Source organism: Corvus brachyrhynchos, unplaced genomic scaffold (genome assembly GCF_000691975.1).
Source record: "Corvus brachyrhynchos isolate BGI_N302 unplaced genomic scaffold, ASM69197v1 scaffold202, whole genome shotgun sequence".
NCBI lineage: Eukaryota > Metazoa > Chordata > Aves > Passeriformes > Corvidae > Corvus > Corvus brachyrhynchos.
Genome location: NW_008238132.1, coordinates 5,518,459 through 5,545,174, shown reverse-complemented (window position 1 = coordinate 5,545,174; position 26,716 = coordinate 5,518,459). Strand labels below are relative to the sequence as shown.

Genomic DNA, 26,716 nt, shown 5'->3' with positions numbered 1-26,716 from the left:
AGATAAAAACTTCAGCTAAGATGTGCTAAAGTGAAACACTGAGTCCTGCATCTGGAAGTTTAAAACTCAAGCTTGGTTCTTCTGGTGGTTTACAGTAGGTTTTCCACTGAATCTGTATCATCCTCTCTGCTTCTGGTGTTCCTGCCATGCATAAGTGACCAAAACCTACTGGTTTGGTGTTGGACAGAGTTAATTTTCTTTATGGTAGTTCATTTGGTGCCAAGTGGAAGATGTACAGAATAAAGAGCAGCAGTTACTTCCCTGTCATATGTGTGTGTTGTGTAGCAGAAGCAAGAGCAGTTTGGATTTGGCATTTTTAAGCTACAGATAGCACCACGAAACACCTCCAGGAAAACATGGCAGCAATACTCACCCTGACTGGCTTAAACAGAATTAACTCTGTATCTTTATTGGACAAGTATAAGGACATGCTTCGTAAAGTTGACGGCAACTTTGTTTTTATTGTCTTGTAAGTGGAAGAGACTAGATCGTTGATCTTTGCTGAAAGTAAAAGAAAATATGTTTAACAGGCTAAAGCGGAGTTTGGCTCGCTGAAACCTACGCTCCAGAAAATCACCTCCACTCTTCTGGGCAGATCATTACCACAGGTTTGAGTGGAAGGGAGAGAGGGGGCGGCTGGGCTGTGCAGTATCAAACCCATCACAGGACCACAGCGTGCCAGATACTGCTTCCTTTCCCTGCAGAAAATGCATCCACCCCATTTCTGAAAGCTACCACATCCTCCTGATGTTTCTGAAATCACAGCCCTCCAACAGCAACAAAAAAAGCAAAGTTCTACATAGGCTCCCTCCCAGAAAATTTATCTGGAAAAGGAACTTCTAGGAAATAAACAGTGCTAGTAAAGAGAACAGAATATCACAAATTCTCCTTATTGATCACAGGCCGTGTCTATGGGAGGAAAGACTGCACCGTAATCTGGATTTTGAATCAATCAGACCGGAATCCTCTGTCAGACAAGACCCTCTCTCTTTATTGCTCGGAATTTTAATGATTCTACAAGATCATTGCTTAAAGGCCAGGGGAAAAATACATTCTGTAGTTTTAAAGTACTGCAGTTAATATCCTATGTGGGGTTTTCCCCCCTTCAGCTTCTGCCACATCTAAACTTTTTGCCTAGTCCTGTTTCCCAGACAAATGACTCCAAGAAACAGCAGAAGCTCTACTTCAATCTCTACACACATAATTATCTCCAAACAAACATTAAAAATACTCCTGAAGAAGTGGGAGATGTTAAGTAGAAGCTCAAGTTAGCCCTTGAGAGTGTCTGACCCATTGAGCAGCACTGAATTATGTATGAACATGGTTGGCTTTGCATCTTAAGAATATGATACAACAGAAGGTATGAATTGGAATAATCAGATTTTTCCACCCTTTGCATCTTAAGAATATGATACAACAGAAGGTTCCAATGTATGAATTGGAATAATCAGATTTTTCCACGCAGAAGCACAACTTTGTAATATGAAGAGCAAAACAACCTAGGAACATCTAAAACTGCTCCAAATGTTCCTATGAAGCATTGACATTTAAATTTTTAAAAAGAGGGAAACAAACCCGGATTCCATTTTTGCATAATGACAGAAAAACTGAAACCAAAGTAAATACCAAATGTACAGACAATAAGGGCTTCAATGAGGATACATTCTTTCCTACAAAAGCAAAAGCTTTATTATAACGTAATCAATTAATTCCTTAAGCACATTCTGTATGCAGTTGCAGAAATGCTGTTTACATGCAAGAACAGTCACAGCTTGAGAAATACTCAAGGCATTAATCTACTGCACCAATTAACTACATATTCTGAAGTTTGTCAGGTTTTTAGAGCTGGCTTAAGACATTTCAAATAGCACACAAGCAAAAAAGAAAGCCAGGATTTGCAATAAAAAGGTAGACAGTTCTTATACGCAGAATTTTTCAAAATCAATCACAGTCTCTCAGTCCAAGTTATTCTGACCACCTCTTCAGTTTCCTATTAGTAACATGAATATAAACCAAAGTAAATACCTGGCTGTGCCCAAGGTTGCTGTGAAAGGCTGTAATTGGGACCTCCTTGAGTGGCCATTGTTTTTAAAGCAGCTACCTAAAACAAGTAAAATCAACAAAATGATGTTTCTTTCAGTTGAGTTCACAACAAAGTGACCAAATAAAAACAGCGCAACTCAGATACCACAGTGCATGGAATCTCCACTGCTCTCTCTCTTCTATGACCTGACTTAACAACACACAGGGGAAGCAGCTTTACAGAAATGCAATTCAAAATTACAGCTGTGATAAATTCTTGAAAGTAAAATTCAAAATGGGATTAAATTTACAAAGATGTTTAGGCATCTAAGGATACAAAACCTCAAAAGAGATTTATCCTTAAGCAGCTTGGTCAAACTCCCCAGATTCCAAATGAATCATTGAGATCACTCAGACAATCTATCAATCTCACCAGTTACCCATCTACATTTTAGGCTTGCCACTGACCTCTACCCCAGCGTGACAGGTATGAGTAAATTTAATACTGTAATCTTCTAAATTCTCAAAAATCAGCAGCTGGGATATCTGCAGTCCATGCAATGCTGTAGCCCCACTTTCTGAGAGGTCATGTCACTTATTCTCAGCACCTACAGTCCAGAATATATCCTATTGTGAGGTTTTCTCAAGATACCTAGAAATCCTGACCTCTAGAGCAGGTTCTAGAATGAAATGTATTGTAACAAGACATCTCATACTCTAAGACCTCCCTCAAGAACACACATGACCCAAGGCTGTTTTTGAAGGCTTACAAATGCAGTCAAAGTGGTTCTGCAAAAAGAAAAGCTCCTGCCAACTTTCACACACCTGTTCCAATTCAATGAAAAGCTAAAGCTTCTTGATCAAAGAACACAAGGGTTAGGGTTGCTTTTAAAAACAAACTATGTCATGTTCCTTTAACTCATTAATCTCAAAAATGCCTGGAAAATTGCTTTGTTGGAACTTAAAAGGAAAGAATATTATCTTCAGCTAATCACAGAGCACTAGCAGCTTGTCCCATAACCAATTTAAATACCAATTCCTTTGTCCTACCAGTACTTCAGTTAGGTTAACAAACATACAACACCTTTGTACCTTTGTCATGAACTCCTCCAGCTGTTCTATAAACTGTTTGGTTTGCTGCTGAATAAACTGCTCACAAGCTGATTTCAGATGACGATCTACGTCTTTCTTGGAGTCGATATAATGTTCTCTGATTTCTGGAGTACCCTTAAACAGAGAATGACAATTCTCTTCTTTTTATTTGCCAGAGATCACCACACACTTAAATGACCCAATTTTTCTTAATGCAATAAGACACCACATTACCTCCAGTAAGAACTGTATCAAGGCGTTGTTGCTGTTTAGCCTAAAAAATCTTGAAACTGTCTTAGGATTCAGGATTTTAAATGCTGCATCTGTGAATCAGAAAGTCACTCACACTGTAAGTCAATGCCATTCACCTCCAGGAACTACAAACTCTAATCCCTCATTTATGCATAAAAAATGGCCCAGCATGAATGATTATAACTGTAACATTAATGATGCACAAGTGCACATGCACAGAAGCACATAAAGCTTAATTCACTATTTTTCAATGGCACCTATGGTACACCTGAACCTAACAGTTGCACAGTCTAAACAGATAAATAAATTACAAGAAACAAACAAGTTACTGCAGTGCTATGAGCATGAAAATTGTGTGAGCTCTCTGCTTCCTGTTACTGTATCTCCAAGTGGAAGACTTTTACATAAGCTATTTAAGCGTTTACAAACAATATGCAGAATTTTGCACACACTGCCTGGGAAAACCAAGTACAGTTGCATGAAAGAACTACAAATTGGTGCTCTGAACTTAATTGTTTTAGTTAGGACTAAAAACAAAGCATCAAGGTTGATAAACATTCATGATTATGTTCTCCACAGAAGTCCCAAGAAGGAAAACCAACAATGTCTGTAACTAAGACAAGATACTGGAATTACATCTATAGTCTTAACAGGATGCTGTCAAGCTGAAATCTAGTCAAATAGGGAAAAAGAAAATTATCAATAGTTGCAGTATAGCTTATTACCCTACTGTCAGCGATTTAACATCCTACACATCTATCTGGTTTCTTTTTTTTCATTTCAAAAGGAATTCGGCACTCTGTATAAAACAGAGGGAGGGAAACAAGACCTAAGAGTAAAAGAAGTGTTCTCTGAGGCGTTAAATAAAGAGGGAATACCAAATACGCAGGCTTGTAGGTGTTGCACTGAACTAAGAATCTGCACTCCTATGCAGTGAAAGGTGACCACAGAGAAAGATTATTTTTGTTCTCTGAATTTTTTACCAGAAACATCAGAAATTCCAAAGACTTCCCAAATTCTTGTTTAGAAGCCTATGAGCTAGTCCTTTATCCCACTGCATATTTCAGTTACATGAACCTTAACATTATACTACTTCAAAAAATTGGGCAAAAGCATGACTTTTACAGTAAGCAGTATCTCTTCGTCTGTAAATACCAAATTAGATCTTAAATCTGTGTGCAGGAAGTTTGTCTAGAACACAGTAAAATTATTAGCCAGGTTTTCTTCTACAATTCATCCCAAATATAAAAGCCCTACTGGCCTATGCTACACCACAGAAAGAACTAAGCACAACATACATATTTTCAACACCACTGCCTCCACCACCCAACATAAAGAAAGTATTTTCCAGTACTTACCACTACCACCTGCAAAGTACTGGCTGGCACAAAAATTTATTCCATTAAATGAAGATGGAGAACAAACTTGTGTGTCAGCCAGGACAAGACACCAAAAGGATGTATTTGCCCTTTAACCTCCAGTCAACTAGAAACCACTCAACAGGTAGGAGGTTTCATTGATGTTCAAATGCAACAAGTGAAATGGTTAGTGTAAGAAATGCTTGCTTCAGAGTTAAGACTGCAGCAAATCAGACAGCAGGAAAGAGGAGTTACTTCTTCAGCTTTCTCTTCTGGAATGGAAGGAGAGAAACTTGACATGCTTCCCGTAGTTTTTCCCATTATCCTTACAGCTTGGAAAGTGCATGACAGTTCAGTTTTGTATTGAGAGCTTTTTTCCTGAATTTTACAGGGGAACAATAGTACAATTTCAAAAACCATGGTCATGGCCACTACTTCTATTTTCACTTCCTACAAGAGACACGCTTGCTACATAATATCACCCAACAATACTATTTATTGAACTTGCAAAATAAAAAATCTTTCCCAAAACAAAAAAGTTCACACAAAGGTCCAGGAAATCTTAATTTGTTCCAGGTAAGTTGACCATGTATTGTTAAATTCACCTGCTAAGCACCAGTAAGAAGAGATATTCCTTTAATGGGTCAGAAAAGGGGAAAGACACGTCTGTGCAATAAAAATGTAGATTACTTAGCTGTTCTTAAAAAAGACTGGATAAATGTGTTAGGTCAGCAGCAAAAGCAGGCAAACGCATTTCATACAAAAATAAAGAATTTGTTAGCTACATCTTGAATTGCCCTGAGGAGGAGAACAGTTTTGGTTTTTTTCAGAGAAGCTAGGAACAAAGCAAGAGATTAGAAAAAAGCATACAGGTCATTGCAAGTGAACATAAAATAAACCCAAAACCTGTGCTGGCACATTAAGGGAGGACAATCCCATCCCATTCTGTAGCCAGCAACTGTTTAGTACCTCTAGTTTTCTTAAGGTCCAGGGAAATTTCCTTAATGGTGAAATCAGTGTGGAAAGGAGCAATTTGTTCACGAAGAATCAAAAGGTGTTTTATTAAGAAAAGCTGTCCATCAACCTGGGTCTACAGCACAAGAGAAAGAACATGCATTACATGTAAAAAAAAAAACAAAACCCCAAACAATTAAATGAAGAGCAAAGTTTCAACATTTCCACTTTTATTAGTTAACAACCTTTTTCCATTAGTCTGTAGTGCCATTAACTACACTGTGGGATCAACAAATCCCACTTCTGTACTATTCCTAATACAGTGTACTACAGAAGCAGACTTTATTCCCATTTCTTAGAAGAATTAGATTACACAGCCGTATTACTAAATGTCCTCATTAAGTACAGGTATCCACTATTTGAAAGATACAAATTTATTCTTCTTAAGAGAGAGGAATTATTTCATGCAATTCATATAATTTATAGTTGAAAAACATGAAGTTCTAAATTAGTTTTCATCATTACAATGACTAAAAAAAGTTAATGTTCCTGTAATAACCTTGATTAACTGTGCTTTTCTGCAAAGGTCTTACAGCGCATTTCTCTCATGTCATTAAACACAAAGCTTAGTTAATTTCTAAACAGTACAGCAAAGATACAAAGAATAAAAGAAGGCCAAATTCACACCACCGAGATGATCAGTTTTGCACTGCCTGTTATTTTAGCTACATGCTTTATACTAAGTGCTGGTTTTAATCTTTAAAGTTCATGGCTCACTGAGGTGAAAGGAGAAGGACTCAAGAATTCAAATTTGCTTTTGCAAGCTGGAGAACCTTCCTTGATATAATGTTAAATAAAACAGAAAAGAAGAAATCAGATTTAAATCTGCAGTTTCAACAAATTGAAATTTCACAAGAAATGAGTGGTGGAAAGGGCTTCTTGAGTTGTTTGGGTTTGGCTTTTTTATTAATTCTTATATGCATCATTTCACCAGAAAATGTTAAATTAACATGCAGCAAGAACAAAGTGATAGAGATCCTAGTTCTGGGCCAACCTATTTAGGGGTCACTGCAGGATGAGTTTCATTCTCTGCAATACTTTTAAGTCAATGTTGGCCAGGTACACAGTGCTGGAATGGGTATTTAACTGTAGAATTCTGAATCAGTTACACAGAAAATAGCTATCTGCTCAAGCTAAAGGGAAGTGTAGCTTGAATTTCTTTTTAAAGATACTATGTTTAACAGATATTTTTCAAAGGACACTCAAAAGAAATACTTCAAAACAGATCATTTCCAATCAGAACTAAAACTTTTTTCATTACTAAATATTTACTGCTTCTAAAAATCCAACAATTTTAGCCTACTAAGACTTTTTTTTTTTAAATTCATTTACTGGCTGTTAGGAATTAGCAAATTACTACAGGATTTAAAGGAACTGTGACAGGAAAAAAGAAAGTTTACTCCAACTACTTAAACTAACAGTTAAAGTTTAAATGACCTGATGAATCTGCATTGAATTCTGAGCAACACATGAGATCAAACATTTTGACAGTAGAGCTCTCAGCAGAGAATACTTAAAACTTCTTCCCAGTGAATGTAACAGTCAGAAAGATTTTTGAAAATTCAAACAACAGAGGCAGAGACAAAGAGAAAAGAATAGCAGGCAGTGAAAATAAATACAGGGAGCAAAGTCCTCTAGCAGAAACTTTTCTTTAGGCATCATTTCCCATGGGTTAGAGCAGCCTGTAAACACAACTGCTACGATCTGTATTCCACCTTTTCAGAGATAGGCTAGCATGTAAATCATTGTCTTTGCCCTGCAATACATTAACCATAACTAAGAACTGGCAAATCCATCAAGTCTCTAGAGGCAGAGTAACATGCCTTGACTAAGATTTTAACAGAATTCTGAACTGCTGCTTCATGACTTTAGATATACAAGGGGCTGGGGGTGGGGACTGTGGAAATCATACCCAAAGCACAGATTCTGACCTTGTTTTTGCTGATGGAATCAGCAGCTCCCAGCAGTGACTGGATGCAGGCAGATAAGGCCTCTTGTGATAATCCCTGAAACACTGCCCTCTGCAGGGAAGAGGAAATCAGACCAATAAAAAAGGTGTTAGCAAAGCTTAAGCAGAATTTTAAGAGTTGCAGTTTGTGAACAATGTGTTCACCACCTTACAGAACTCCAGATTAACTAGCTACAAACATACTGGCTAAATGCAGCAACACAGGATGGAGCATTCACATACAAAAGCTTGCTACAAACACTCAGGCTGGATGCAGGTACCCACACAAGCATGCCCTGCTCACCCTGCAGCTCTGAACTGGCAGCTGGGTAGTGACATGGTCAGTGACACCTCACACATTCAGAGCCAACAGCATGAACGGTGTTTGCTGGGTAACCTGACCAACACCTCTTTGTGTGTCAGGGCAACTACCTGTGCGTGCAAGCTACATCTGCAACAGACACGAGATCATTCGAGTGATCTTAACCTCAGGCAGACTCAAATTACCTCACACTTGTGACAGCTTAGTAAACAAATGTGACAGCTGCCATGGCCCAGGGGACATGGATCAAGTCCTTAAGTGGCAGCAACACGATCCTACGGCTGAGCCAGCCACAGGAACACAGCCTGCCCATGGCTGTGCACTGCAACGGAGCACATGAGAGCCCTGAGTGCTCCAGACTTGCCAGCACCACTTCATTCATGTCTTCCCTATCTACAGGGTGCAGGCAAGGGGGTACCAGTTCTGCTACAGTATCTCAGAGTAGAACTAAATGAACTCTGTGCAGACACACTATAAATGAGCCTTGCAAACAACGCAGAAATCACCTCATTTATAAAGGCCTAGCTGAAAACAAGGGCAAATATTCATCTATCTTTAATGGGATTGATATTTTAAGCAATACAGCATTAGTATTTTCCAGCTTCTTTTTTAGCAATAGCATCTTGGCAGGAGTTTCATATACACCCATCAAAGATATTTTGAAATCCATTAAATGCATCTAATAAAGATACAACACATGCAGAAAAGCAAAACCACTTGCATCAGTTTCTTCAGAGGCTTATCAGCCTCATATGCTGTTAAGTAAGCAACATAAAACAGATTCTAATGGGAAAGTCTTAAAATATGTGTTAAATAAACACTGCTTCTGTCTCTGCTAGACATGAAAATTTCTACTGTCTTAAACTTTGGAAATGTCTCCTACATTTTGAAACATGAAGAAATGTGCCACAAAAACATTTTCACAACATTTCCAAAATGTAGAAGCAGTAGAGTCACCATTTTTAAGACCAGAGACATCACACAAACACATTCACAACATTCATGTAATTTCAGCAATAAAACCATTCCGTGTAATTGACCCAGAACTTTCTATTTTTTCTTGTCCTATTCACTCCTCAACTTTGGTGAGACCAGTATCTTGAACATCAGACACTAAATTATTTCTGTAACAGCAAAAGCAATAAATGTACAAATCAGTGCCATTTTTCTAATTCTACAAATATAAAACTGTCTTAGAAATGATGACCTAAGTTTGTCAGTTCACTTGTTTTACATAAAGATAGCAGCAGAAAGACTAAGAGGTTAGAGGCCAGTAGTTGTCCATTCCTAGTTTGTATTAAAATATTTTGACACGGTGCTATACACGCTTTATAACTTCACCTAAAAAATTAGATAAGGAAATTTTTGCATACATCTATACATCTGTACAGTTTGGAGAGACACACTAGAGTCCTTCTGACAGTAGGATACCACATTCCATGCAGATCTGCTGGTGAAATCGTGGTCTGATGCCTGGGATTAAGGGATTCAGCTGAACCTGTTTAAAAGCAAAATACACACATGAAAAACTTGCCCATCTGTCCTTTCAACCAAAGGAGACTGTAATATCGACTGCATTTTATACTCTCTACACAGAAATAAGACATTGTATTTTACTCTAACAGGTTCACTTTTTTTCCTTCTGAGCGGGTCAGTACTGGATTTCGATGTGAATAGAGCACAAACGTGTGAAAGACATGAATTTGCTTTCAGGGGTGGCCCAGCTCGACCTTTTTTAATGAGTTAGTTTTACAGCATGTCTCCAATGACACACACCTCCCATTCAGCTAAACAGCTGAAATGATCAGTTACTTTAAAAAATAAAAGCACAAGAGAAAATAGGAAAAAGAAATGGTTAGAGATCAAGGACTTACAGGAAATGCTTAGGGAAAAAAAAGGAAAAAACATTCTATTAATTTTATTTCTTCATGCTTTCCTTTCTGCTGGGGATAATCCTACATGGATTAAACAGTTGCAGAAAATATAGCGTTTAAACATAACTTCAATAACTGCAAAAAGAACAGCAAAACCGATTTTGTAATGAGGTTGTTGCAAACATAAAAAAGTGCTCCTCCTGAGTAACCTTCATAATAATACTGTATGCTCAAAATGGATTTTCACAACACCTGACAGACCGAAGTCTGATGGAAAATGTACTTGTGTTTATGTGATCAGTGCAGAAATCACCTGAAATAATCCAGTAATATCTTTCTACCTTTTGCAACTATGAATTTATTGTCACAGTAATTAGAAAGCCTGTAAAATCTTGAGCTACCAGTTGGAGGTTCCTAGGCCATTTGTTAGTCATTTCAGCTACTCCTGCAGGTACTGAAATGGGAGAGAGGCACCTCAGAAGGGAAAATAATCCAAATTATCTCAGACACATCCTCAAATTATACCACATAGGTTCCTTCCATTTCCTGAATGCAGGTGAGATTTACAGGACTTGCAAGTTCCATACACCTGGGGTGAAGTATGATGAACCCTATTCTCAATGGGATTTGTGGGGTCCAGCTAGAAACACCTCTGCAGACCTTCCAAGCCAAAGGCAAGAAACTACCATGCAATCAAAAAGGATACAAGAAACAAGTGATAAAGAGCTGAGAAAGATGCTGCTGGGGAAATAATGCTGTACCATTCTGAACAATGATAAAATAGAAGGAGAAATTCTTCCTGGATCTTTGACGATAATTTACATATTTGTAACACTCGAATGACTGGCATCAGAACAGCCACACTTTATGAAATTTTATTCCAATTTGCTGTAATTTACAGACACACGCGTCACATGTTTAAAATGTCAAGGACTAAATTAAGAATTATTGTAAATACCTGCAATTTAAGAGATGTGCCTGACACACCAAATCACCTTTGTCATCTTAGCACAGCTAACAAACAAAAGCATCCTCAAGTACATATCTTGAAGGCACGGCTACTTTTCAGTGGAGAATACAAAAGCTCAGCTTTATACTTTATGTAAGTACAATAGATGCTGTTGGCTGCAAAAGTAGTTGCTTCACAAAATGGACTGCACTGGGAGCACAAAGAAATGCCACCAAAAGAACAAGATTAGGCTGTTTCTCATAAAAAAAAATAAAACTAAGAACTTTGAGACAAAGTTCGCCTCTCAAAATTACTTATGAATTTCTCTAGGAAAATAACCCTTTAAGACACATGCAAGTTTCTCACAGATGGTTCAAGTTAATGCTCACATCCCATGAGCTTTATGCATTAATTTGACAATATGAGATGTATTTCATACCAGATTTAACTAAGCTGCAGGACTCGGGACCTTCTAGCCGGACATCTGAAAATGAAGCTTCAGATGGCAGCTTCTTCTGTTCCTCTTTTAAACTCTGTGCAATTTGCTGCAAAGAAAGATACACAATAATATTTTAATATCACATAACACTGCTTTGGTTACAACAGAAAAAAGCATGCTGAATTGCAAAAGGAATCAGCTGCACTCAGCTCCCAGTGTTTCAAAGACATTTAGAAGAAATAGGCAGATGTTTCCAAAACAGTAGCAGAAATATTGCAATAAAATGAAGATTCACAAATACATATGTGTGTAATACACTGTTCTTTCCATTTTGCCTGTTTTTACTGATCTCTAAATAATGACCTATAAAGCCACCTAGAAAGAAAAGCTCAAATTAGGGTAACCCAGCTCAACACTTACTTAGATTTTAAACAGATCATTTTTGTGATGGCTTTTTTTCCATAAATGATATGTGCAGATGGCCTGCAAGTACTCTCTAGTTTATTCCCTGCAGTAGTTCAACCAAAAGCTTTCCCCTAACATTGCTCAACATTTCCACACAACCTTTTCCACTACTTGGTCTGCTTCAAAGCAACAAGAGGCAGCAAGAATGGGCAAAGAACTGCATTAATATTTGAGCAGAACAGCACAAGAAACATCTCTGCCCTGTGCTTTTAGCATTTTAATAATTCATTTACTAAGACAGAAGGTCTCTCTAAATAGCAAGGTTTTGAGGTTTAAAAGCAATCAAGTAGCAAAATGAATCTCAAACCAGGCAAAAACAGGAGTCTTATGAGCACATGTGAAGAGCAGCATAATTTCTCAACATGGAATGAACTTTCTCTTCCTAACTGAAGGGCCACAGGACCCTTGTTAGAAAATAAGGCTTCATACAGACCAAGCAGCAGCATCACTTGCCTAAAGATGTTCATTAGTCTTTGAACTTTCAGTACAAAGAGCATGTACTCAACAAACTCACTAGCTTCAGCATTTAAAACCCTATGGATATCCCACATAATTGCCAAAGTACAAACTGAACACAAAAGAAGCTTTAATGTGTATAAAGACAATATCATCGCAACATGAGCTCACTAGTGGTAAGTTTCTCAGTGTTTTGTCTGTTTGCAGGCAAGAACTGAGCACAGTAAGATACAGTTACTATGTTAATTTCTTTCAGCCCACAGCAAAATACATATATTTCAGGTAGACAGAGAGACAGACAGAGAGACAGACATAGATAGATAGATAGACAGATAGATAGATAGACAGACAGATAGATAGATAGATAGCCAGCCTCTGTGCTTTATATAAGTAATGTTCTGATTCTGAAGTCAAACAGCAGCTTCTCTACCAACTGGTCAGCTGGAAGTCCTACAATTTTCTAAGCACCACCAGCTATTCTGGCAGCTAGATGGAAAGCAAAATACAGCAACAAAATTTGGATTTCCAACAGTCCATGTTGGAAAGGCCATTCTCAATCACCTCAGTCCTTTAAAAGCTCTGGTCTCCCATTACAACGTGAATGGCAATAGTTACTTGGAGGGGAGATTTTTACTAAGTTTTACTACTTCCATGCAGTGTTCATGCAGTTGCATATCAAATGCATATCAAATACATCTTGTTCTAATCAAAAACTCATTTCAGGTTTCTCATTGCCCATTTATTTATTTCTGTGAGTTGTTTCATTCTGAACCTCTCATCAATATAGTATTAACCTTTTAAAATAAGTAGAATTAGTTTGATCCATTTCAACAGGAATGTTGCCTCAAAGGATTTGGAATGACTACAGAAATGGCTAATACTGATAAGGACTTGAAAAAGGTTACTGGTAGCCATTACTAACATGTTAAATTATCTAAAGCAAGTCTCCTCTCACACTGCCTGAGCATAGGGTACACACATACCTGCCAATAGCTAGCTGACCAGTTATTCTAAAAACAAACTTGCAGCTAACTGGGGCTGTCTAAAGCTTCTCTTCAATTCCAGCTCAACTAGAAAATACACTGGGTAATACCTACTACTTATGAATGTAAATAAAAATTCAGAAGCTTCAAGTTTGGATAAAACTGTTAACTGTGAGAACTACTGTCAATGTCACTAAGTTTGACATAAACAGTTTTTTGGCATCTAGTTTAGGGTCATAAGTTAATCAGCAGGTGTCAATTTGAAAATGCCAGTAACACTAAATATACCTAAGAACTGGAAAACCCAAGCTGCAAAGCACTGTACTGCACGACTGCATACACTGCATGTAAAAAGAACACTAATCAAGGACAATGAAAAAGCTGAGGCTGTACCTCCATCATTTCCAGCTTGTCGGGATAGGCGAGGTCGCCTGGCGCAGGCTTGTAGCCAGTGATGTCAGTCTGAATGTAAATATGTGTCCTATAGACAAGGCGCTCTTGTACATCTTCCAACATCTGCTTGACACCAGCTGCAAATGCGCCCAGTTGTTCAGCTGACAAAGGGAAGGAAGGCACAAACTTGTTAATTACAAAACAAGCTCATAGAAACCTACGTTTGAAATACCACATATAGAACCACAAAAACCTGGCTAGCTGCAGATGGAGTCTGGCTATTTTTGGAACAGCAGCATGCAGACAAATCTGTGACAAACAAGGAATTACTGAACTCCATGCTGCAGTTGCTTTGGCTCCCCAGATTTTCATCAGAACATGAAAATGCAACCTTACACTGATGTCATCATATGCCTTGTTAGAATTAAGTGTTCTATTTCAGACCTGGGTACATTAAGTGGAATTTTGGCGGGAACAACAAAACAAGGTGGCTTTGGTTCTGTCACAGCCAATACCCGTGGTGCGACTGTTGGGAGTTGATAAAAACAGATGAAGCAAAGCAGCTCACATCAAACTTAAGAATTATTGTATCAGCCCAAATTTAAGTAGTAGGAAGACACTTCTTATGATAAGCCAAAAGATTAAGTCAGCAAGTTTTTGCTCATTCCCAACAGTGTTACAATTACAGTTCCAGGAAAGTGAACAATTCTTCATGATTACTGGCACAGCTTCAGCGACAAAGAGCTACGCTGGATGATACACCAGCTACCAAGTATGATCTCTGTTTATTGCCTGGTGCAATAAAGACTGTGAAAGGATTCCATTATGCACTGGTCATACTAAGGAAATGAGACACCAGGTCAGCTCACTCCTATGAGACTTTGAGCTCTGCATACTTACAAAATTCCAAAATCTACACTACTACTTAACTCCTCTGCTGAAGTTACAATTTCTAGACTGGGAAACACAATATTAAGGAGAATTGAAAAAAAAAAAATCAATTTGCATTCCTTTGTTTTATCATCATTATGCAGAAAGCTCTACATGGGTGATGCAGTAGCAGGGCCAAGTAAAGCAATTCACTCATTTGAAAAGGTGATTTAAATCAATCCTTGTGCATGCATATGCACTGGGTGGATGCTTGCTTGCATTTGTACGATCTGGAGAAAACAAGACTAACATCAGTACATTACTTTAACTGAAGCTAGGCACAGACCCATAAATACAGACCTTCACTATAAATGAAAAAGCATAATTAATTTTACACAAACATGTCAAAGATGAGTTTAAGATCCACTAGAATGAAAGAAGCATCTAGAGTTTTTGACTATGCAATTAAATAATTTTATCAGTTAAGAAGACACTTAAAAACAATCATCTTCCATCTATGAGTTACCATTGTTCTGTACATGATCCTCAAGCATCTCATTTTTGAGAATCCCACAGAGTTCAGAAAGCGTCTCTAAGTGAATGACATGGATGATCATTGGTCTCAGGACATCATACAATGAAAGACACAACTTCTCCAAGAGTTCACTATGAAGGAAAAATAAAACAAAGCAAAATACTTTCAGGATCCCCCAAAAGCAGAAGAAAATTTTGTCACAAACATAGATTATTTTGTGGCAAAGATTTTTGAAAGGAGGGTGAGAAAACAAGTGCCATAGAAGACTTTAGACAAGACTGTTTAAAACATAAATCCATTACTCCTACAAAGTGGGAAAACTTTTCCTTTTAAAAGATGCGGTATACCAACTGCTTAAAAATGGTGTTTCTGTTTTTAACTCATTTTACAATACAATTTAAAAAACCCAAATAAACAAATAAAAAACCTACACACACCAACCAGCAACTCAACCTGTCACAAAGGGAAGATGCTGCAAACTGGTTTATTTCCCTTCTGTGTAAAAAAATGCTCCTGCTGAGCTCAGAATCATAACCCCAATTTTCCCCCAAGAAAAGGCTCATCTGATTCCAAGAACTCAGCAGTGTATTAGAACCAGGAGCACACAAAGAGGGACGCAGGAGGAGAAGCTTGGTAATGTTTTCTGTAACAGCTACCAACATCTCAGAGCACACTCTCCAATCTAACTGAAGTTATGAGATCAATGCAGTGAGACACCAGAAATCCCACTTCAATTTATTTTTTTCTTTCATGTTCAGAGTGATACGTATCTTGGTTAAGACACCAAAAGCACTCACTCTAGACATTTTTGCCATTCTCAATGCTCCCTTCACTAATCACAGATTAGGCACTAATACTATTGCCAGTAGCTGAAAATTCAATTCCCCAGTTAGATTTGGAAATATAAACATCAACAACACTGAAGTAATCACAGTGTGATAAAGATATTGTGTTTACTGCACTATTTTTTTCTGATTCACAAAGAATGTCTGTCAATAGGACAAGGACATTTCAGTTCCTCAGCGAGGGAACAAAAATGCTCATGAAAGAATACTCAGAACATTTTGAATGCCTCTTCCTTTGCATCCTATAGCATTATAAGCAGTTTGGTAAAACAGTAACTCTCCAAGTCAAAAGCAGAAACAAAAGAGAAAGTTTCACCAGCGTCATTATTAAATACAACACCCAATCTCAGATCTCTGCTCTTGGGTAGAATTTTGGTAAACTCTTTTATCTGTACATAGCCATCTGTCTGTAATGTCTTCAGAGCACCTCAGCACTGCAGGAAAGAAAATGGAGCTATGTATTATGCTAAGAGAAACCTAATAAAGTAGCTACTATTTGAAACATTTTTCTTAAAATATTTTATTTAAATGTACGCAAAAAAAAAGGGAAGCAAGTTCTTAGGAAATGAGGTAAACTACATTCCATCAAAATTAAAAAAAAAAAAATTAGAAGTCTATTCTCATTCTTGGTGTGAACAGCACTAGCGACAAAATTTCTGGCTGAACAACATTTTACACTGATTCCAATTTGGGATGTTTACTCTCAGGATTGGGACTGGGACAGCTAAATTGATTCTTAAACAAATTTAGTTAGGTCACCTCAAATTCTGAGCATGCCCCACAAGAGGCCACAATTTCTCAGAAAAGACTGGAACTACTCTGGCACTGTGGCTGATCTCTAGTGAGGCTTTATGCAGGTTTGGTGTTCCTTTAGCTTTGAAGGATGTGGAGGGTAGTGGGCAGTCTTTTTTTCAGGTTACACACTTGTTCAACTCAAGCTGCCCTCTATTTAAGACACTCCAACTCTCAAAAACAGTGTCTCAATTATATTAATAGGAATATGCTTTAGTTAGGAACTTTATAGCAAGGGAACATGACCTACCCAAATTTCAAAACTAAATATCAATACTAAAACACGTCAGAAAACTGGAGAAGGGGCATAATTTATTCAATTGTTTTACTATTACAAGTCTGTTGTAAAAAACTTTACAATACTTTTACAATACAATTACTGTGTGAAGTAACAACCTGTCCTTCTTTTAGGTCTAGGCAGAGGAGATAAGAGACACTGTTTTTGTCAGGCATCCACTACCCTGCCTTCTGTTCAGCCCAAACACAGGCAACATGCAATTATTCCTTGACAGTAAGGGCAGCTCATTAAATCCTCCAGGAAAAATAGCTGGAGTTCATCAGCCTAATTTCAGACAGAAGCAAATGAAAGCACTTGTGCAACAGGCTGTGCAAAAGAGGCTGTACAAAAACAGCTGAGACCTATAGACTTCTATAGCTATTCCAAAGTACCTGAGTATCTTTATCTCTTTCAGACTGTCTACAGAGCATTTGCAAAGATTTTTTATGGAGAATGGGAGCTATCGGCTTTGCTTGAAGAAAAAGGAAACATAAGAACATGAAATTCTGATGCTTAAAGTGATTAAGTTGGTTTTTTATCATGCTAGTTCTTACCAAACCACTTGAACACAGCCCTATTTGCCATATAATATAATCTGCTACATCACAACACACTGAATACAACATGCAGTAAAACAAAACCAGCATGTACCACCTACTCCAGTTTTGGTGTTGGTTTTGTGAAGAACTCATTGTAAAGCTGGTGTTCATCCTGGCATACATGGACCATAAAGGCACAACCACTTCGTACCTGCATTCACAGAAATACAAATACTTGGTTTTTAAATTCTTTTCCTTGCATCAGTATCACAAGTGATATTACAGGTATTACTACTATACATTATGTGTGATGTTGTGATTATTACTGCTATGATCAAACTGAAGCTTTGTAAAATGCAAAATTAATGAGATGAACTCTAAGACCATGGACTGAAAAGATGTTACCAGCCAAATAAAAGCTCATTGTACAACTTCTGTCCCTTTTTTGTTTCTGAAATTTAAATAACCGCATTTTATGCTTCTTTATCCTTCCCCCTTTGTGAGGTTTGTAACAGGGTGGAGTTTTTACAGAAACAAAACACGTATGGCTTGAAAATATTAATAGAATGTTAACAATTCAAACCCACAGACAACAGTAACAATTCTGCATGTGAATGACTGAATTAAGTACGTTCATTTTACCTGGGGGGAAGGGAATTAAAACATAACAAAACCCACACAACACATGACTACTTTACCTACCAGAGCACAATGATCTCTGTTATTCTGACTGGTTAACTCTGTAACGGTGCTAGCAATACTTGGACCAAGCAAAAGCTCCCGCTGGTCGAGGTAACATTGATGGATTTCATTGAGAACTTGCTGATACCTAGCCAAGGAATTAGAACTGTAACTGTGTCTGAAGATCATTTTCTGGCACACATAAAATGCATTTAATACCCTCTTTAGTTCTACGTAATTTCAATTTTTAAAACTTTCTTTTAAACAAATAATGTGTTTAACAGTACTTAAACAAAAGTAAATATTTTCAAAACTTAAAACTGTTGAAGATAAATTATGTAGACATACTCACTCTGGCATTTTTTCAGATCTTTGCTCTACTTGTTCAATAAGAGTCTACTCAAAAAAAAGAGAAAAAAGTATTATCAGTAAATTACTTTTCTGTAATAATTGGAAAATAATTTGTAGTTTTTTCCACTGATACAAAATGCAATCTTTAGACATTCACACCTGCACAATATGCAATCCTTGCATTCACACTAATAAATTCAAGCCTCATTTTCATAACTTCCTTTTTAAAAGTTAGTTACCAGCCTACTTACTCTGACTTTGGGAGCAGCTGCTCTGAATTTCACATAAAACAGCGTGAAGGCATTGTCAGAATTTGGCACAGCTGAAGGATCCTGAAAGAAGAGATGAGTAATTGGTTAAAAAGCAAAATACTATATTTGGCTTCCAGTATATAATGGCTGAGATAATTAGGCTCTAAAAGAGGCTATTGGTTCTTTATGCTTATGCTTCCAGTGGAACAGCTCTTTGCCACTTCCCACCAAGAAAGGCGTGCTGGTTTCAGAATTCTAAAGTCAGATGGAAGAACAAAACCCAACCCAAAAGTTTCATCCAACAGCCTGTACAGAAAAAGGAACGTTTTCAGTAATTATGACATTCCCCATTAGAGACAACAATTTTCTCTGGACCTGCCAGAGTAGTACTGATTGTTAGTCCTTAACGTGTAGTACTAAAATAGAAGAGATTTCCCTTTTATCTGCCAGTCCCCAGGGAAGAGAAGTTAAGTTTCAGCTCGTATTCAAGCTCCAACCAGAATATCAAGTCTTGAGGCAGCTCCCCAGCCCAGATGGGCAGACAGCTTCAAATTCTAGCACTAACAAAGCAAAGCAGAGCCCAAATTTACACACCAAACTTTCTTCCCCTTATCCCTACTGATGAAAGAGAGAAGAGATAGCCTTCTTTAGAAACATGATGGGAACAGGAAAACTCCACCATACCCCACCTCCTACTTTCATCCCTGCGAGCAACCTGATCATCCTTCTACAAACAGAGATCAAAACCTCCACTCACATGTGTGTATCATCAAAGAACATCCAGATCTCTGTCCCTTTCCAGTTCTGACAGTCTTGTTCTGTTGCAATAGGAAAACTCAACACTTGATCACAACTAAAAAACACTGGTCCAGTACTGCACTTCTAGCAGAAGGAGCCATTCGATGTTTCAAAGTATACAAAATATCCACAAAATGCCCATGTAGATGGGAAGGAAAAGGTCATCTGACTCCTAAAAGGTGTATCCTTCCTGACTTAAAACTCCTAAGCAGCAATTCAAATCCAGAAATTAGGTTACACCCTTCTTTCTGTAGACATGTTTATTATCATAGATGTTCAATTTTGTTTAAATTCAGCTCAGTCAGGGCAATCCACGGGCATCAAACCAAGCTACGATACCTTTTTTTTAAAATAAAACCTGGTTTTGTATCAAACATGAAGAATGTTCAATCCCACTTAACCAAGATCTTCACTCCAGGAGTACTCTTTCACAAGTTTCCATGAACATTGCCTAAAATTCCCTTCTTTCAGGTGTGCCAGTTCCCAATTCTAGCACCTTTCAGTTTCACTGGTTATCCCTCAGGACACCAAGTTTGCCTGTAATAGAACTGAGCACAAGGTATACAGCAATTATTTGGAGAAAGAATCTAAGTGCATAGAAAGAGACATTCCCTTCTCCCTTCTGCTGTGCCAAAATATTGCAGTATGAGACTATCAACATTTTAATGAGATCAAAAAACCTCCGTGCTTACATTTACGCCTAAATCTCACTGGAGCGAGTGGGAGTAAACACCTAACTCTTCCCTGGGACACTCTAGCATTGCTGTCAATATTTTAAAATCAAACAAAAAATACTGGCAAAACTAATAGGAACCTGGCACAGTTGTTATCTACAGTTGTTAGCTACATAAACCACTGCAGAATAAATGAAATATCTAGATGACCAAGAGCACTCAAGAATACTTCCTGGAATGTAATACTGAAATTGTGATGGCATGAACTCAGAGTTGCACTTTACAATTACCATCCTGTAACACCCAGCTCCTGTATACTTTTTTCAAGTATTACCTGTTGAGGTGACTGAGCCAGCGATTGTGATGGCTGAGGAGTCAAGAAGCCCCAGAATAGGAGAGGCCTGCGGGTGGACCAATTCCGAGGTTTTAGAACACCCCCTAAAATCATGGTGTGAAAGGAAAAGCCTCTCCCATGAGACTTTGTGGTGCTATGCAGACTTGGCCTGTCTGAATGGCTTGTTACCCGGCGCACCCCCAGGCCTTCCCCATTGGCTCCCTTTTCCTAGTCCCGCCTTTGTACCGCCCCCGTGCCCTCGGATCACTGGTCCCTGATGCTTCCCCTGCTTCGGTACAAAAACCCTGGGACTGCTGGTCTCCCTTGACAGCAGGATGCAATAAACAAATGCCATGCGAGAGAGCCTGCCTGACTCTTTGCCTCTGGTCACGCTGAGCTATCCAGCCTGTGTGTGTGTGAGAGTCCGTGCCTTACAGCCGCGCGGGTGAAAGGAGTGCGCTTGCTGGAGTGCTGTACCGCACCCACCGCAATGATTCCTTGCCAGGGACGTTCCAGGGAAACGCAGCTACCCTTCTCGAACCCCACGCTGTCTGAATGGCTTGTTCCCCGGCGCCCCCCCAGCCCTTCCCCATTGGCTCCCTTTTCCTAGTCCCGCCTTTGTACCGCCCCCGTGCCCTCGGATCACTGGTCCCTGATGCTTCCCCTGCTTCGGTACAAAAACCCTGGGACTGCTGGTCTCCCTTGACAGCAGGATGCAATAAACAAATGCCATGCGAGAGAGCCTGCCTGCCTCTTTGCCTCTGGTCACGCTGAGCTATCCAGCCTGTGTGTGTGTGAGAGTCCGTGCCTTACAGCCGCGCGGGTGAAAGGAGTGCGCTTGCTGGAGTGCTGTACCGCACCCACCGCAATGATTCCTTGCCAGGGACGTTCCAGGGAAACGCAGCTACCCTTCTCGAACCCCACGCCTTGCGTTAATTACCTGCAATCTCCCTCTGTCTCCAAAGCAATCCATCTCCAGAACAAAACATCACAGTACCTCTATCTCTTTTGTGTGTACCCTCCCCATTTGGCAACACCTCAACAGCCAATTCAGAGCTCCAGTGCCCACACGGGTTCAGGAAAGCAAACTGTCTGGCCATCTGGTTTCTCTAACACAGTCCTTCAACCATCCCTGGCCTTCACTAGCTTACTGCTCACCTACTTCCATTCACTGACTTCACCTTCTTCAACTTCCACGATTTTTAAATTATTACTACTTTTAAATCTTTCGGATCACTAGGTCTCTGACATATTTGGCTGAGAATTGGACAACCTACACAAACACCATAGCACTGACCTATTTTCACAAAAAACTGCTGACACATCCCACCCTCAAAAAATAAAAAGGGAACTGTTTGATGTTATAACAGACATTTCAGAACAGCTCCACTTCCCACTTACTGATTCACCTTACCCTTTTCATTAACTGGCTTGTGAGGTTCTGTAGTGTGTTCACAGTGTATGTCTTGATAAGGTGCATAGCTTTAGAAAGGCATTGTTTAAACTTAGTCAAATATACAGGATAGTCTTTAAAATTTGGCTGAAAGAAAGAAAGAAAAAAATCCATTTTAAATAGAAACAGTCAAAAATTTGTCAAAACTTAAAATATTCATATAACTAGCTAGCTTGTACAAACTAAAAGCTGTATTTTATAAAAATTAAGCAGAATAATAAGTATATTCAACAAAAATTTCCCAAGTTTATAAAGCACCATCCTTAACTTCTTCCTGTATTTGGCAGAGAAAACTTTTTATAGGAAAAAAACCATTAACAAGGTATGAACACATGAAGGCGATTTAACTAAAATTAATACAGAATTACTTACATGTGATGAAATATATGCAATACAATCATCAAGTTTAGCCAGCATGGGAATGAATCCTTCACTGTTCACGGACAGCGTAGGGGAATTCAATTTCTTTGGAAAACAAGACAAGGCATCATTGTAAGGAACCTAAGCACATTACTGCTGGTGAGTACGTTCAAAAGACCAGTACACTTTCATTTTCTAAGACTATTAACAACGAAATCATACTTACAGTGTTGATGTTTTCCAGCTCATTAAAGTAAGAAAGTTTTTGCTGGATGTTTTCAGCCAGGTCAACAAGTTCTGACTATTAAAGAAACAATAAATAAAAGAAAATCATCAACCTAGCAAGTAGCTTAAATACATATATATATATACATGTGTTTATAATATTATTAAGCCTCCCTTTCAGCTCTCAGCACACACCATTGTCAAACAGCTCCAAGTAACTTGCAACTAATTAAGTACAACAAAAGATGCAGAATACAGCAGTGTTTGCTCTCCCTTACCAGAAACTGACATAATAGTTTCAGTAGTACTTAAGATAATATACTCTACAGGTTTGTCAGTATCCCACAGACAATGCTGCATACGAACAGCAGTGCTGCCATCAGTATTATGGAGAAATCCTGTATTTCAGGACTGGAGTCTTAAAAAGCTCTCCCTTATCCAGTCTGACTAAAAAAAACGTTTATTTGTATCACTGTTGCAGCAGTTCATGAAGAAAAAGAAAATTATCTGGGAAATAAGCTCGCAACTTTGAAGATCTTGCAGTAACCAGCTCAAAAAACTTCTGCCAGTGACATGAATTATTAATTCCAGTACAGTTTGCACTTGTCAGGCATCGGTTACAAAAGCTGCCCTCGGCTAGCTTTCCTCATTAACGCATATACTGAGACATACTGAACATTTTTCCAGAGCCTGACACCCCAGTTGCAGGTGAAACACACCCAAAAAAATCAGGTCCAAAGCAAATGGAGGAATTGTTACCACAGCTGACGTTTTTCCAGCCCAAGAAAAATAAACCTGCATTTAAGATGTCTTAGCAGTTCCCAGTAATTCTCCTGTCAAAGATTACCTGCTCTTTCAAAAGCTGTTCACAGGCCTCATGCAGCGTTCCTGTCTTTGTGGACACAAAAAGATACTGTTTTTGCAGTGACTCCAGGTGCTGAAGGGCACTATTCACATCATTCAAGATAGCATCACACTGCTCCTGAAAGCCAGACAAGTAATCCCTCATCTGTCTAGAAAAAGAGAATCAACAGATAACAGAAGTAAAATTTCCCTTTCTGTATTTGCAAATCCAGCTGCCTGCAGGGACACTGCCACCACTTTTCTCTCTCTAGGAATAAGAGATCATTTGCATCAAGCAAGAGTGCACAACAAGCAGATGTTTCATCACCTGAGAAATAACAGAGCTGAAGGTCTGGAATAGCCACTCCATTTCCCTGACATTCCTTATAGCAAGCCTGCCTAGAAAGCAGCAGCTTGCACCACAGCTGGCCTGGAGCATGTGAATACTGGCTAAATGGGCAAACATAGAGACTACTGCAAGCAGCCAAATTCTCCCTGCCTTGCTCCCAACAGGGTCTCTTCTATACAATTTTCAGTTTCCATTTAGAAATTACTTTTTCTCTCCTAAAGTAGCTGAAATTATCTAGAGGATTCAAAACTTACTGTGAGGATTGAAAGAGGCTTAGATGAAATACATCCTGTGTCTAATGTCACCAAATTAGTCTAAGGCTCAATGCAGGCAAAACCTCTAAATGATAACTAAATGTTATGTCAAGCATTTGGCTTATCTAAAGCATCACTAAAAATTAATTACTCTTGGATGTCAGCTCAAACTTCTGAGTTCTACTTTACCACTTATGAAGCTGCAAGTGAAACAATTCCCTGTATCCATGTGCAACAGGCAAAGAACTTATTTTCCTCCTGCACCTTTGGCCTCCTGCAGACAGTTGCATATTGGCCATCCTACAAATCACTGTGCATCCATGGCACACTTGAGCACCTGTGTGCACCATTATGAACATGTCAACTGACAAAGTGCAAGCCTGCTACCGTATTTAGGTTCTTCATGGTCATATCACAGGATCAGTACATGCCTCACCCTCTGCTTTTAGAAGTCACATGTCCTCAAATGTCAGAGCAAAAGAGGAAGAAACAGCCCAAAGAAAAGCAGAGGAAAAACAAGAGGGAATACAGCAGCATCTCTTTGTGGCCAAGGGCAAGTTTGTGAAGTCTCAAAACACAAGCCCGTTTCCATAAAAGTCACCAGCAGATCTAGCTAAGCCATTCAGCTGTACTTCAGACTTCCAAGGAGTAACTGTCAAAGTCAGTGGGAAGGGGTTCTTCTGAGCCCGATGGGAAAGTCAGACAAAAATAGATGAGAATGGCAAGACTCAAAACTGGAGTTGAGAAAAGTGTCAAGGAATGCAGGGAATGCAGATACAGAATCACAACCATAGTCACTGGCGAGCCAAAGGGTGAGAACAGAAATGACCACCAGCCACATCTGCTTACACAGTCTTGCCCACAGAGGAGGCCATTCCAACAGCAGCAGCAATTGAAAAAGCATAGGAAAGCTCTTAGATGGCCTTTGCCTACAGCCCTGTCTCCAGGCCAAAACTAATTTCCATCTGTCTAAATATACTGGGCAGTTCAGACGGAAATCTGCATCCCCTTTAACTGCTCTGCCACCTGGGCAATGGCCTTCAATGTGGGAGTGAGGCACATGGCCTTGGAAAGCTTCAGCAGCTCCAACACATTCCCCCATTCCCCACCAGCTAAATGTGAACACGTGCTAACATTAATTGACAAGATGACGTCCTTCAAGGGTGGAACTGCTTATAGTGAAAGGAACTGAGGAAGAACACGTACCTATACTTGGCACCTTCATCTTGATCCATCTGTGTTTGCACCTGAGCAAACCAGGAGAAGAACTAGAAGAGATTTTATGGTGAACAATATAGATATCACATGCAATCAATTTAAAAAAAAAATCAAATCTATGATCTATGAAATGAAGATGAGCTTTTGTTAAAAACAGAGCTGTTTCAGAATTCAATTATTAATCTGGGAAACAAATTCCTCACTGAATTATTCCAACTGAAATATTCCGTTCTATTCCTTCACTACGTTAAAGTGGGAAAGACTGAATTCAATCTGGCTTTATTTGCACAAGAACAAGGGTATCACATTAGAAAGTGGGGGTTCTTCCACTTTAAGAGGAACAGCACTTTACTGAACACATATTCTCACGTTAGACTCCACTCCAAATGGAAAAAGTACCTGTCACTTAAGAGCTAAGACTTCAGTGATGTTTTTCCCCCAAGTTCCCCCTTATGCATCTTGAAAATGGCCCAAAAGATTTAGCAAACCCACCAAAAGCTAAGCAAGACACACAGAAACTAATCTCTGAAGATTACTGCATCTCGGAGGTTATTGAGCATCACTTACCTGCTGTGCGGTTTCAATTCTTTCATCCTCCATCCCTAGTGCTGCAAATCCCTTCAAAAGGACATCCTCTGTGGATTCTGGCACCGCAGCTGTCAGCAGAACAGGCAGTGACTGGGACGTCAGGCTGCACAAGTCCTCAATGGGAAGCTGCTCACAAAACACCACAAACTTTGGTCAGATAACTCACTGAGAATTAGTATGTGCAGCTCACCTATAAAGCAATCCAAAGCAATATGATGAGAAAATTACAAGCATCTACTTTTGAAGAAATAAATGCAATGGACATTTTATCTATCAATATAATAAGCACAGAATCATTAAGTTTAGAAAAAAAACTCTGAGATCACCGAGTCGCACCATTACACCAACAACTACAACATCTATACATTTAGAAACATCACACAGGAACTGTCAAAATTTTTTTGCCAGATATTCAAGGAAAATTCAAGACTGCTGCCATAATTTATTCGGAAGACAAGGAATAGCTCTGCTCAACAGGAATTATTTTTTAGCCACAATTATTTTGTTTAAGCAAGAAAAACATGGAAAAAACTAACTTGAGATAAATTTTACTTAAGTATGACTTGAGACTATTAATTAGCCTATATGGAAGAAATTAATTCAAGAAAAAAAATACTGTTATATACACTTAACTAATATAATACCCTCTTTAATTACATTATGATGGATTGTATGTTTTGTGGGAATATCAGTAGGGTAAAAACAGAAAACACTGCTTAACTACAAATTTGTATCTCTCTAGAAAACAATGTGTTTAGTAAAATATTCCCTGCCTGGTAATACTAGTCCAGCAAAGAAAGAACCATCAGGATTTCAACTATTTGAGAAAAATTACCCCATGTTGTCCAACTTCCACACACCTCTCCACCCCGCCCCCCAAAACAGGGCTGACCCTCGCAGAGGGTTTCTCTC

General features: G+C 38.7%; 1 protein-coding gene across 1 annotated transcript in view; it reads right to left on the bottom strand.

Moving 5' to 3' along the window:
* COG3 (component of oligomeric golgi complex 3) overlaps positions 1–25,957 on the bottom strand; it is a gene marked incomplete at its 5' end in the record, with an annotated part of 29,630 nt that extends 3,673 nt beyond the window's left edge. Inside the window, 20 exons of the mRNA XM_017733659.1 lie at positions 374–501; positions 2,026–2,101; positions 3,115–3,249; positions 3,349–3,437; positions 5,694–5,814; positions 7,670–7,759; positions 9,382–9,506; positions 11,271–11,376; positions 13,568–13,728; positions 14,964–15,103; positions 17,545–17,636; positions 18,128–18,254; positions 18,459–18,502; positions 18,709–18,789; positions 21,929–22,054; positions 22,340–22,432; positions 22,554–22,628; positions 23,400–23,565; positions 25,205–25,266; positions 25,784–25,957. Coding sequence (XP_017589148.1) covers positions 374–501; positions 2,026–2,101; positions 3,115–3,249; positions 3,349–3,437; positions 5,694–5,814; positions 7,670–7,759; positions 9,382–9,506; positions 11,271–11,376; positions 13,568–13,728; positions 14,964–15,103; positions 17,545–17,636; positions 18,128–18,254; positions 18,459–18,502; positions 18,709–18,789; positions 21,929–22,054; positions 22,340–22,432; positions 22,554–22,628; positions 23,400–23,565; positions 25,205–25,266; positions 25,784–25,957 — 2,211 coding nt within the window. The remainder of the gene's footprint in view (positions 1–373; positions 502–2,025; positions 2,102–3,114; positions 3,250–3,348; positions 3,438–5,693; positions 5,815–7,669; positions 7,760–9,381; positions 9,507–11,270; positions 11,377–13,567; positions 13,729–14,963; positions 15,104–17,544; positions 17,637–18,127; positions 18,255–18,458; positions 18,503–18,708; positions 18,790–21,928; positions 22,055–22,339; positions 22,433–22,553; positions 22,629–23,399; positions 23,566–25,204; positions 25,267–25,783) is intronic.
* Between the last annotated feature and the right edge of the window lie 759 nt (positions 25,958–26,716).